Source organism: Sardina pilchardus, chromosome 22 (assembly GCF_963854185.1).
Source record: "Sardina pilchardus chromosome 22, fSarPil1.1, whole genome shotgun sequence".
In the NCBI taxonomy this organism is placed as follows: domain Eukaryota; kingdom Metazoa; phylum Chordata; class Actinopteri; order Clupeiformes; family Clupeidae; genus Sardina; species Sardina pilchardus.
In genome coordinates, this window is record NC_085015.1 from 21,119,156 (window position 1) to 21,133,144 (window position 13,989).

Sequence of the window (13,989 nt, forward strand, 5' to 3'; positions counted from 1 at the left end):
TTGTAGCCTATAGGCTATTAAAGTCATGGGTTTCGTCAGGTCCCTTTGCACAGGTGTATAAAATCAAGTACCTAGATTATGAATGCAGACTGCATGGTGCTTGATTATACACCTGTGGAAAGGGACCTGATGAAACCCATGAATAGCCTATCAAATTATGTAAAGGCTATAGGCCTATATACTGTAATATGTGTGTGTGTGTGTGTGTGTGTGTGTGTGTGTGTGTGTGTGTGTGTGTGTGTGTGTGTGTGTGTGTGTGTGTGTGTGTGTGTGTGTGTGTGTGTGCGTGCGTGCGTGCGTGCGTGCGTGCGTGCGTGCGTGCGTGCGTGCGTGCGTGTGTGTGTGTGTGCGTGTGTGTGTGTGTGTGTGTGTGTGTTAGTAAGCCATATATTTCAGAGCTAGTCAATTGTTTCAGGAGTGCTCCAAGATCACAAAAACCGACAGACATTTTAGAAAACGCAAGGCAGTAGCAGGCTATTAGGCCTATGCTGACAATAACAGATTGGCCTATGACGCGACACCGTTTTCAAGTCGCCCACTCTGGTGCGAGGAAGACTCCTCATTAGGTTGCAGGAGAACGTCGCTCTTCGGCACGAGGCGTTCGCTGGAGAAGAAACTAGAGCAGTGTGTCTGAACACAGAGTGACAGCCAGATGTGCTCAGATACGTGTGATGGACAGAATATAAATGAATTGGGGAAGGAACTGTGAGAGGAGAGTCACTTTTTTGCCTGTCCGTTACGTTGGACCGAATCAGTCAAGACTACACCCCAAAGTGTCTCAGTGGACATGATCAGACTTCAGGATAATGCAATAGGCAGGGACCGTCTGAAGTTCAGAGGTTCAACAGTTTAATGATAGCAATGTAGGTTTTTTGTTTTAAACGCAGGCTGTATTCTCGTCCAGTGATGGAAACAATTGGAAATAAGAGTTTCATTGATAAAGGTCCTGAAGCGGACAGCTCCGGAGACAGCGTTCGCGCGGTGCTCACGGGCTGCACCCTGCTCATCTTAATTGTTTCAACATTGCTGGGGAACACGCTCGTGTGTGTCGCAGTCATCAAATTCCGACACTTGCGATCCAAAGTCACCAACTTCTTCGTCATATCCCTCGCAGTGTCCGACCTCTTTGTCGCTGTCCTGGTGATGCCGTGGAAAGCCATGTCTGAGGTGGCGGGCTGCTGGCTATTCGGCGACTTTTGCGAAACTTGGATCGCCTTCGACATCATGTGTTCTACGGCTTCTATTCTCAACCTCTGTATAATAAGCTTGGACAGGTACTGGGCTATCTCAAGTCCTTTTCGGTATGAACGTAAAATGACACAGCGCGTTGCTTTCATAATGATCAGTGTGGCGTGGACTTTATCTATACTCATTTCCTTCATACCGGTGCAGCTGAGCTGGCACAAAGTCGAAGACGAGTACGCAGTCGAGATCAATGAGTGCAATGCCACTTTGAACAGAACCTACGCAATAGCTTCATCGTTGATAAGCTTTTACATCCCCGTTGTGATCATGGTTGGTACATATACCCGAATTTTTCGAATTGCGCAAACGCAAATCAGGAGGATATCGTCGTTGGAGAGAGCTGTTGAGCACGCCCAAAATCACCCTCAAGTCCCCGACTGCGCGAACGAAAACTCCCTCAAAACGACTTTTAAGAAGGAGACCAAGGTTTTAAAAACCCTCTCGATAATCATGGGCGTATTTGTCTTTTGCTGGTTGCCTTTCTTCGTCCTCAATTGCATAGTTCCTTTTTGTGACATAAGTGACCAGTCGGAATCGCCGTGCGTAAGTGACACCACTTTCAACATTTTCGTCTGGTTCGGATGGGCTAATTCCTCCTTGAATCCCGTCATATACGCCTTCAATGCAGATTTCAGACGGGCCTTTTCTACTATACTTGGGTGCAACAGGTTTTGCCCCACCTCAGCAGTCGAGGCTGTGAATTTTAGTAACGAGTTGGTGTCCTATCACCATGACACCACTCTCCAGAAAGACGCACCGGTAGTATCCAACGCTCAACGTCTAGCCATGGTCCCAATCCTCGGAGAGGATCAACCTTTTGACAAAGTCTCTGTTCTGTCTAATAATTCATGTAACACCAGAAATCTTTTGCTGCCGGCAATTATGCAAATTGAGTGTGAGGCTGAAATATCTTTGGATATGATGCCTTTCAATTCGACTGGACAAAACGAATGTTATGTTATGCCTGGACAAGTGGAAGACTAGACGAAAGCCTTTGGGAGTTATAATATTCAGTGGCAGTGATGTGCATAGACTTAAATGACCGAGTAGTCTACAGGACACATGAAAGGTCAACAGACATCCTTAAGAGCTGATGTTTTGTGGCTTAGACAAATCATTAATTAGCCTACTGCTATTGTTGCTGAAATAAAATATGCATTACTCATCAAGATCACTTGTAAAGGAAGATAATGTAGACAGTGTGAATCCTTGCAGTAGGCTACAGTTGGTAATATGCATGCATATTTGCCCTATAACTCAATAAATGGTTTCAGCTTGTTTTTTTTATTATTATTATTTTTGTTTTATTTTTATGTTGAGCTGCGGTTTTGGCTAAAGCTCGTTGGGTAAAAACTGCACCTGCACAGCTCACAAAAACGCACCTCTTGAAATGAATTATCTGATCGCATGATAGGCTATGTAGCTTACTTGTATAACCTTGCCTACTTCCAGCTATTCTGTTAACTAGTTTTCCGAATAGGCCTACCTGAAAGCAGCCTCTCAAGACAACATAACAAAACACTCGACGTACCTATGCCATTTAATGGTTCCTGCTTTTTCTTACGTTCGGTCTACAACCAAATGAGGCCTTTGATAGTCTATGTTATTATGCATACACTGAGGAAGAGTGTAATTGGGATAATTAGTTTAATTGTCGCTGCAATTTTCAGACGCTCCCACATGGGAATGCAGGTGGCGCGCGCGCCTCTTGAGAATTTCTGGTGGTGGCGGGAAGTGCCCTGCGCCTGCCAACCTCAAGGCAAACCAACACAAACAAACAGAGCACAGATAAGTAATTTGCTCGACTGTAAGAGCGAAAACATCGATTATACTGTAATTGACATCGATGGGTCGTCATTAAAGCTCCACTAACCAACAGTTTGGATGCGTCCTGGCCTGGAACAGATAATTATGATAATTTTTTTCCCAGCACAGGTAGCCTAGGCCAGCCTAGCCTACATGCTAAAATAAGCTGAGAGAAGACAAGGATGTGCGGACCAAAGCTTTATCAGCAACAGTAGGCCTACGCTGTAGCTTAGGCTAGGCCTAGCCTTCTGTTAAATAAATAATCGGACCGATTACGCATAGTAGCCTAGCCTAGCCTATTCCTTTAGCCTATCCACAAATTAAATCATCCAATCTTTACTCAAATCATACATTTGTTGATAATGAGAAGTTTCCTGAATATTTAAAGTAGCCTATTTGCTTGACAACTAGGAGCTCTGTACTCTTTTGTAAATATCTATTAATTAGACGGACAAAAATAAGAAAATAATGGTGAGTCTCAGAAGTAGATACAAGGTACTCTCCTACAAACAAAGTAAGAACTCATTTGGATGCAAATACACAATAAGAGGGCATTAAGTAGGCCTATATCACTTTCTGTATGAGGCCCATTGTTCACTCCTTGTGGTGAATAGGCTACAGAATTGGTTTGTCACTGTTGTCATTGTTGCTTTCAAGCATTTTGTTTTGTGCGAAAATTAAGATCAAACAGGGCATCCACTCTCGGTGTAAGCAAATAACACATTTATTATTAAAACAAGTGCACAAATGCTTGTCATCTTCACAGGCCGAAACCATGGCACAGATCTTTATGGTGTGTGTGTGACCTGTGTGTGTGTGTGTGTGTGTGTGTGTGTGTGTCTCAGCGAGAGAGAGAGACTGTGTGATAAGTTGTTGAGTTTTCAAAATGGCTGTTGACTCAGGTTGGACATGTGTCTCTTTTAACACTTACATAACACAAGCACACACCTTTGTGTTTGAATTCTGCTGCTGCAGAAAGAAAAAGAATATTCCATATCTGTCAGGCACACCATCACTTTTGAAAAGCCTATAGTCTTTGAAAATACATAGCCTAGTGAATGGCATTTCACATTGTTTTCTACAGTTGCTCAACAACTTTCTATTACAAAGCATTTTCCCATTGTCACAAAAGCACAGTGGCTAGAAATGGAGACTTTCTTTTAAAATTACAGTCATTTGCACTTGGCCAGTGTGGACATGACACGATAAAAAAAAAATTGGTGATTTTTTTCCCCCTCTTATCTGACAATTTGAAATGCTCTCTCACCTGATGGGGACACCATGTTATTTTTTTAGAGAGAGAGAGAGAGAGAGAGAGAGTTCAGTTTTTAAAACTGCTGGTGAAAATAGTGGGCAGAATGTTAGAGAATCAGGCTAATGTGGGGATTTCTCATGTTACTGAGCCATAGGCGTGTCTATGAAGACTGGGTCCCCTCTGATAGCTATCTTCTCCTTTGAATCACATCTTAAGTGAGCATTCATTGCAAACTCAATTTAGACATGCTATCTCTGGTTTGCGGGGAAAGTGTGGACAGGCTATTGTGTGAAATAGGCTATTGTGCGAAATAGGCTATTTGTGTGGTATTCCAGGTTTAGTGGCAAACCTATGCTGACTGCTGGGTATAGAAATCTTCTAATAGAGAATCCTATGACTGCATCTCCAAGGAAAACAAAGCCGAAACTCGAAACGAAAGTTTGCCACATAACACAGAGATGTTCATTCTTGACCTCACTACTGATTCAGCCAGTCGGGGACAGATCAGGCTTGGATTCATTCCTGACATTCTGAGAATCCATCTGCAGGCAGCTGTCCCAATGTCAATCCAGTGAGAGAGTGCACACATCACTAATAGCCAGACTTGCTGCACTCATAAGTGGAGTAATGAATGCAGTCAAGGTGAAAAATGAAGAGCTTCCCTGTCACAGCCAAGAGTCGTGGTCCTGCCTCTGCAGCAATCCAATTAAGAGCCAAGCTGCTTCCTTATAGCAGATTTCACAAAAAGCGCAATTCCCTCAGAGATATCTGCCTCCCCCCCCAAAAAAGTAGAATTCAACTCATGAATATGAGAGGGGTGGAATTGTTTTTTGTTTGTTTGTTTCAAAGGCATTGCACAGAAGAACAAGGCAGAGCGTTCTGAAGAGATTTTACCTGAAATGTCTCTACATGATTTCATTCACAACAAACAGACTTTTGTTGAGACCTAGTGTGGAGTTTCTTGTGTTGTAATCCCATCAGAGCATTAAGTATTATTTCAGTGTGCTTTTCAAGACTAAAGGCAGTTTCCTTATATGATAGCCCTTTAGCTATGAAAACGTTTGTATTTTTTTTCTTCAGAAGAAGTTATAGTAAAAGCAGACACAGAGAAAATGTTAGATCAAATGTACAGTGACACTAATGCTCAGAAAGTATACTGTATTAGGTCATGAAACTCCAGACACATACCATGCAGACACATACGGTTGATTTGTTTTCTTTAACAGTCTGAAAGAACAGTGATTGATAAATGATTGATCGTGTCAATAATGGAACTAGACAGGAGCACAAAGACCTTACACATGAGTCTGGGTCCCAGACAGGAGAGAGGAAAGACTGATCTAAGTAAGAGATAGACAACTGGTGTCATGTGTTGTCCCGTGAGAGAGAGACAGAGAGAGTGTGTGTATGTGTGTGTGTGTGTGTGTGTGTGTGTGAGACAGAGAGAGAGAGAGAGAGAGAAAGAGAGAAAGAAAGAGAGAGTAGCCTGATGTGAAAGGAGATGTGTTCCCATTAATGGTCAGAGCTGATTACCCTGGCCAGTGTTTACAGAGACTGACCAAAGCAACCGAAGGACAATCAGAGTCTCTTATCAGAGGCGTTTGCAAGGACACATACTAAATCAGTCCCTTTCTCAATTCAATTCAGTCTCTCTCTGTCCCTTCCTATCACTCTCTCTCAAACACGCACAAACACACACACACGGACACACACACACATCTTTCCACTGCCCATATACACACTGCACATTCAGATAAGCACACATATGCATGCGTCACACACACACACACACACACACACACACACACACACACACACACACACACACACACACACACACACACACACACACACACACACACACACACACACACACACACACACACACAGTTACTTACCCATACCCAAACGAAACGCCTTCCACTCGTGTAGGGGTCAAATCAGCGAGAGACAGCAGTTCAGCATTTCCTTTGGATCTAATCAATGTGTGTGATGTCTAATGGTGGAGCGGGAGCCTTTGATTGCCGTCCTCAGCCCTGTGATCACCACCACCTCAAGAGTCCGACACGGACACCGCTAGCAGAATCATCTCTGGTGTTTCCATTATCATAACTCCTCAACCACAGGCGGCAGAAAATGAGGGAGGTCTATAATGAGTCGAGTGAAAACACTCTCTCCTTTTCTATGTGATTTTTTAGAGCCGGAGACAGTACCTGAATTCGGAACGTTTGTGCACTCAAAACTCATGAAAGCAGGGATGTTCTTGAATAAATGTCTCTGAAGTTTTCTTTTATTCCTCATTACTTCATGGAGTGTGAAGCCAAAGAGCTTAATGAACTTAATGACTTTACTTGGATAGAAGTGGTAAAGATAGGTCCGCCTCCGTCCTCGGTCTCTCACTCACACAGAGACACACTCAGGCACACAGACAGAAAAAATGACACCGGGGATCAGTTAAGTTCAACTCGTTGCACACTATAGACTAGACTAGACTATATAAAACAGGTCTGAATGATGTGGTGTGTAGTCACACGACTATAGACACACCTCTTAATTCAGACCTGTTTTAGATCTGTTGTTCAGCAGTGTCCCTCTTCTGTGGACAGTGTGGATTGTCCCATGGGTTGTTGTGCTGTACTGTCGTTGGTTGTAAACACAATCTCTCTCTGCTGTTACTCCTTGGACTTTGATGCATTGTTTTGTCATGGTTGTCGTCATACAGGGGCTTGATACCCTTCAGAGTTTATCACAATTTGTCTTGACTGTGCCAGACACAGGAAGATCATTTTCCCCCAGACGTTCTGCTAATTGCAAGCTCATTCACTTTGCTGGAAAGACTAATATCCAACAGCATACCTTAGGTGTCCTCTCCATACACTGCTGTCTTGATGGCTTCCTCAGCTTTGTCAATAAATCAAGTTGTAAAGCTATAATAAATGAATGTATTGGTGATTCAGCTTTGAAAACCATTTGACACAGAATGTTCACGGTAATATCTGTGTCTACTTTTATAGACAGTTTGAACTAAGCGTTTAAGGACATACTGTAATTTCATAAAGCAATAGGCAGTGCCATGTCATTGTTGAGTAAAGGATGGTCAAGAAAAACAACTTCATTCAGTGTGTCCTTCATCTTGTATTGAATATGTACAAAGAGGTGCTTTTTTTATGCAGTCTCTCCTTTCAAACAAATGCACACGCACACGGTAAATAAACTTCGAGTCCTAGTCCAGTCTCGAGTTGTTTGTGTCCAAGTCAAGTCTAAGTAATTTTGTTTAAATCCGAATCGAGTCCAAGTTACCAGCGTAGGAATAGAAATTGTCATATAAACACCTCAATCGGAATGACAATGCCTGATCCGGTCAGAATTAAAAATAAATCAAATAGGTGGTGTAGTCCGTTCCTGAATGAACACCCATGTATACGGTCATTCGGATTGCCTGCTATATCTTCCCAATGAAAAGTAGGTAACAATTAGCCTAGGTGTTCCCATGCTGCCTTACGCGCGATTTGATTCACGCTGCTAAGGCAGCATGGAAACTATCGCCCTAATTTTTACCTGAGATAGGGGACCAATCAGAACAGGGGGGAAAGCAAGGCCATGATGAGCTATGCACAGACGCATTAGATAGACATCCGTGGGGCATTTTTTTTCAAATACGAGAAAATGAACGTTTGGTTGCCAAACCACGTCTCATTGAGAAGTGGTAGGCGCTAGCCAGGCTAGGCAACAATAGCTATTCTGATCAAAAGATGAAAGATGCTTGAAAGCACCTGATCGGAATAGAACATAACCCGTGCCAAACAGGTGGCACAATTTTTTCAATCAGAATAGCTTAATCGGAATGACAAAAAAAACTGTCCATATAAATGTGCCTATTGTCCACCTCCCCACAAGTTAAACAATTGATTTTTACCTTTCTCTAGTTCATCCAACACGTTCTCTGAGTCCAGCGCCTCGATCCTCACTGATCTACATAAAGAAAGATAGAGGAAGGGATAGACTATCCCATTGTTGCTGCCCCATCATTCTGTATGTAGATCAGTGAGGATCGAGGCCCGAGGAGCGAGGGAGGACGTATAAACGCTGCATGAGAGGCACCTATATATGTTTGCAACGTTCCTTGATTGCGTCACACTTTACGCCATGTTCCACTGGGTGTACGACAGGGCTTAATTTAAGGGATTTTCAAATTGTCTTGAACCACTGTACATACTATGAAGTCATTATCATTGTATCGAAAACCTTGTTTCGAAATTACATCAACATGCATGGAATAACATGTTCAATGGGACTGATGTCATGTTTGATGAAACATGTTTAATGAACTATCAGTTAGTTGTGTGATTTGGGTCAGTCTAATCCTGCCTAGTGAGACCCTCAGAAGCAGTCAACTCAGCAGAGGGCTCCTCAGTCTCACATGAGGATGGTGCACAGGCTGGAAAAAATTGACAAAGAACAAAAACAACACTTAACATGTATCAAAGAATGCCATCAAAACGAATGACTCTGATCATATTTGTAGTTGCTTTTATTTACCTGGTGGCACATTACTTCTGCTCCTCAAATGAGGTAACATCGTGGTAAGGCCCAACTTTAGCTCCTCTCAGTATTTTCTGATGAAGAAAGAGAGGGATTAGTTCAAATTCAGATGTTGATTAATGAAGCAATATTATATCTGCATACTCACATCAGTATGAACCGACTTGTCCTTCACTCACTAGTCTGTCAGATCACAATTAGTCCACATAATAGACACATTACACAGACCCGTTACAAAAACTGAACTCTACCTTGAAGGAGAACTTGAATTTGGGCATCCTGAAGAAACAGCACCCTGTGGTCTCTTCCTCCTGGGCCTTCTCTAGACGGCCAGCTGCACACTCAGGAGCCTTGGTGACCTCGGCCAGAGTCTCCCTTAGCTCGGTCCTCATGGCCTGAACCTGAGAGGAACCTGGGAATAACAGAGTGAGATATACTGTATATTTCATTCAAAACTGGTTAGAGCAGGTTATTTTGTATTATTGTATGTAATAGGATTATTTTGTACATCCTCAATGGGATTTGTTACAAAAGGAAAACAAGAACTACTGTATCATGAACTTACTTGTGCTTGGAACATGAGAGCCCTCACTGTCAAGGAGACTGTGTGCTCCATTCTTTGATCTCTGAAGAACACAAAGCTATATCATGAGTAAAGGGTACACCCTACAAGTGCGTAGTATATTGTTTAATGCAACACTCCATGACCAAATTAGCTTAATCATAAGCACCATACCTTCCAATTGAACGTTGCCATCTTCAGCCAGGATGGAGTGATTTTCTTTTTGGTCTTTTCCTTATTTTCCTGTAGTTCAGTTACAGCTTGAATTGGAGGGAGGGGTGCAGAAGCTGCTAAGTGGGTTTGGATACAAGTCCTTCCGATCTCTCCTGTCAATTTCTCCACAAGGGAAGACTCAAAAGATGGATCTTGTGATTCCAGGGCAGAACACAGCACATCTTCAGACCCAAACTCTCTAGTAAGATCCTTGTAAACATTTCGGTACATCAGGTGAAAATTCACTTGCTGCGGATGACTTTCATCACTTGTGATACCAAAACGTGTGTCAAGCTCACATAGAATCTTCTGGATCAGTTCTCTGGAGATATCCAAGACTTTATCCTGAACGCCATCCTGATGGGTGCCAATGGAAGGGCGTAAGCTATCAACTTTCCTCAGAATTCGAATGACCAACATGGAGACTAGGGAGGCATAGTCATTCTTAAAGTCGTCACTGTTGCCAGAAGCAACGTTTCCCTCAGACTCTGTGGGAAGAGTCACCATGACTTCTTTGACTATCACTTCCGTGAACATGTCAAGTATACCGGATGAAGTTGAGGTCCGCTGGGAACGCTCTTGGTCCTCAGAAGATGTTGAGGGGAACAACCATGATGACACGAGTTGCTTCACAGCCTGCTCTACATAAGTGTAAATAAATCCAGATGGAGCTTCATTCTGTCTCTCAGCTCTGGCCGGCAACTTGCAGAGAATGGAGTCTGAAAGACTCTTCCCCACGGGCACAGAAATAGTCTGGAGGCCATGAGAGCTTTTTAGGATCTTTTGGACTTGATCCGCAATATCATGGGAGAATACCCTCACTTTTGATTCAGAGATCAATTTCTCCACTATGTTGGGGACGGAAACAAGTCTTTCACTTTCTAACACGGTGTCCACCACTTGGGCGATGGCTTCATTGGCACATGCAGGGGACAATGAAGAGCCTTCCATGTTGACAACCACTTCAGGAGGAACAGGAGTGCCATGAAGTTTGATGAGGTCTACAGTTTCTGAGTCTGAAACTGTTTTTAAGAACTGAGGGCTTTGTGACCTGTCCTTATTTATTTCCATGCCAGTCATTCTGACTTCAAGCAACAAAGCACTGAGGATCTTCTGGATCAGTGCTCTTTGTTCTAAATCTTCTGCACTATTAAGATCTGAAAGCTCACACTGCATGGACAATATCACTTGGCTGATGACATGTCTAGCAGAGGCCATTGTTGTCTCCTCTTTACTGTCAGAGTAAGCAGATTTGGAGAAAAGATTCCTCACAGCATTCTGAATGACACAGAACATTGTTTGCGATGTTGCGCAGATCCTTCTCATAGAGACGCCTCCCATGACTCGTGTTGCCTCCACAAGATCTTTCATCCCCGCAACGACATATCCAACAACGTCATACGCTGCTGAGAGAGCGTTTTGGCCCAAGTCTTCGTTCATGGAGTCGATAACATCATCGACAAAATCATCGACAAGATCATCGACAAGATCATCAGCAACAGACTGTGAGTGGGTGCCGGATGGATAGAAGGCAGGAAGCTCACCGATGTCTGTCTGCCTCTCTGCTATGGTGTTTGACTCGTGGTCATCTTTGGCAAATACCTCAGCTGGAGATTCAGGGCAGGAATCACTGCCAAGAGTGCTGAGCAAAACCTCACTCACTTGCTCGGTTACCCTTCCTCTAAATTCAGCGCCGGTCAGCTGATCCAGTAAAGGAATGGAGAGTGACAGTCCTGAGGCTTTGGCATGTTCAGCCCTCAGATTTCCTTGACCCAAGGACAACTCTCTAGCCTTGTTGGCATCCGACGTGCTTACCCTGTTCCAAGGCATAAACACATGTAGATATCTAGCAAAAAATGCTACTGCAGGGTAAGGTAAACTACACACAGTTGACCTAAAACTAAAATAAGAGCATCACATTTGGGCACCATTTACTATTAGGAAAGCTCTACTTTAGGGATGCACGAGATGATCGATGTAGTAAATATTAAAAGCTTCCCTTTCATAAAATAAATAAATAAATAAATAAATAAAAGATAGTCATTCCAGTGATTAATGTACATACTGAGGTGTGAGTTGCCCTGACCTTGCTGTTCCACATGGAATCACGTATGTGACAGGAACACCCAGAACTTTTCTAAGGGCTGGGATCAGGTAATAATGAGTCGTCTGGACCACTTTCGCAACTATGCAGGAACAAAGCTGACTAACATCTTCTTTGGTCCTCTGAGTAAACAAAAACACACCATAAGCTTTTTCATCATCATGTTAAATGATAAAGAATATATAGGCTCTCTATGCATCGTGGCATTGATGACTAATATGTGCATGACATTGAGAAGATGAATTTAGTCTCACAGGCACATGTAGAGCCTCACGGACAACTCTCCAATGCCTGAAAAAAAGGAGAGATCATTTTTTAGAACCCAGAATATCACTATCAGACCAGTGCAGACCATTTAAAGTCTTAATTATTATTATTCTCTCTTACTCTTCGGTCATGTTTTCCACAAGGTGGCGTATCATGGGGGACAAGTTTGCATGATCCTGATCTGAAAAAGCAGTATGGAAGGGCAACTGTTTAAGCATGGGCACATAGTGATTTGTACTGATTGTGAGACATTTAACACAACTTTATTTATTCTTTTTGACAACTTTTGTTGATGTATTTGAATTTGGCACAGACTAACCTGCATCAATATCTGTGGTCCTGCTTGCAGAGCCACATTCAGCCTTTGATTCCACAGGAAATGTCTCATTTGGCTAAAGCACAAGAAATAGTCATAATCAGCAGCAGTAGAATCCTGAAGAGTATACTCTGTCTTGGGATACATCCAGGCAGCAGTGGCCATTACATTCAGTTATCTCTTTAGCAAAGAGGTAAACGTTCACTCATTGCTACAAATAAAACAAGTAGGCCTACTGCAAAGCACATCTGGCAGGCCAAATGATATTGCATGATGGCAATAAGCAAGATATATTCTGAAAATGTCCAATAGGCCTACATATAGCCTACACATAACAGTTACAACAGCCTAACAATAACAGTAAGCGTATGGCGAGTCCTTTTCATCTCAAACCTTAACAATATTTTCAAATCGCTAAGAAATAGGCTATACAGTAGCCTATATTTAACTAAAATACCTGAGTCTAATAGCTCTTGAGTGAGATTATTCTTACCCCGTTTCCTTCCGACATTGTGAGGTTGGGAGGACAAGGGCCTTTGAGAAATTAGTTCCCCTAGTTTTTCCTTCACGAGGAATTGCAATGTCGACCTGTTCAACTGAGGTTATGTTTTGTCTGAGAGTATTTAACACATTACCATGAAAATTAGGGCCTAGACTATTATGACCTAATTAAACGTCACAATGTTGCGTCACAATGCCCTGAGTCTGACCTGCCTGCAGAGAACGAGCGCTAGTGAAAAAAATAATAAAAAAGAACGAGCGCTAGTGATTTCCCAAAACATCGATAGGCTTAAATTGTTATAAATCGTCCCGTGTTCAGATTAGTTCTGAAATACTGAGCTTCACGTCTTAGAAGACCATATGGCTACCAATAAGTAGAATAAACTTTGTCAAAAATGTAACTTCAAGAAAGACCTCACCTTATTAGGCTGTCACATAGTAGCCTATGTCCGTTTTGACGAAAATGTTCGATAGAATCATATTATTCTAGGGGGATGAAATGTTACGGCCAGCCAATTTCTAATAGGCCTACTGTTTTATTTTCTTAGGAAAATTCTCCGTCATGCATTATCATGTGATTACAACTGTAGCCTACCAGAGCTGTTAGGAGCGTCCTCCAATGGCTTCAGAAATATAGACAGCCCCTTGATCTTGACCACATTTCAAACTGACTTGGAGACCTCTCTTTATATGGCTCTGGTGATTTTGCTAATATGTTCACACAAAACACAATTTCTGAATGGTTCCCTCCAGTGTAACATGCCATGTTTCTCCATGTGTTTCAAGCAGTGAATTGATAGTTTAGGCTAATGGATTGTTGTGAGTAGATTCATTGCAGTCATTGGTCGATTCTTTCGGATTCACCGCTGTAGGCCTATGTCTGCATAATCTAGCAGTTATGTTGTAAACCCCTCTCTGAATAGAGAATAGACATGGGAAAGTGCAGGCTCTTGGTGTCATGGTGAGTAATTCATTGGACACTTCTCTCCGCCCCTTCAGCCACCCATTGGTGATGATGATGATGATGATGATGATGAGCCTGGAGAGTTGGAGGTGGAGAAATTTGTCATAAAAGACAATAACACATTAACACAAAAAGGTTAGTTACTGTAACACCAATAATGCAGATATAAATAAAAAGCTAACTTCACATCCACGAGGCCACAAAAAAAAGTGAT

General features: G+C 42.5%; 2 protein-coding genes across 2 annotated transcripts; one reads left to right on the plus strand and one right to left on the minus strand.

Annotated features, from left to right (window-relative positions):
• The first annotated feature begins 906 nt into the window (after positions 1-906).
• Positions 907-2,229, plus strand: drd6b (dopamine receptor D6b). The gene has a single exon (XM_062526568.1). It carries the CDS (start codon positions 907-909, stop codon positions 2,227-2,229), a length of 1,323 nt encoding a protein of 440 aa, XP_062382552.1.
• Positions 2,230-8,638: 6,409 nt separating this feature from the next.
• On the minus strand, positions 8,639-10,777 carry LOC134070459 (uncharacterized). The gene is made up of 4 exons (XM_062526833.1): positions 9,585-10,777; positions 9,414-9,474; positions 8,846-9,260; positions 8,639-8,744 (listed from the first exon to the last, which is right to left on the minus strand). Exons 1-3 carry the CDS (start codon positions 10,701-10,703, stop codon positions 9,067-9,069), a joined length of 1,374 nt encoding a protein of 457 aa, XP_062382817.1. The 5' UTR covers positions 10,704-10,777; the 3' UTR covers positions 8,639-8,744; positions 8,846-9,066.
• Positions 10,778-13,989: the final 3,212 nt, after the last annotated feature.

Excerpts from the sequence above, each read along its gene's own strand:
- drd6b (XM_062526568.1), top strand. The coding sequence starts at position 907 with ATGGAAACAATTGGAAATAAGAGTTTCATTGATAAAGGTCCTGAAGCG.
- LOC134070459 (XM_062526833.1), bottom strand. The coding sequence starts at position 10,703 with ATGACTGGCATGGAAATAAATAAGGACAGGTCACAAAGCCCTCAGTTC. Across the intron at positions 9,475-9,584 it reads TGGCAACGTTCAATTGGAAG|AGATCAAAGAATGGAGCACA; the intron begins GTATGGTGCTTA and ends TGTGTTCTTCAG. Across the intron at positions 9,261-9,413 it reads CTCTCATGTTCCAAGCACAA|GTTCCTCTCAGGTTCAGGCC; the intron begins GTAAGTTCATGA and ends TGTTATTCCCAG.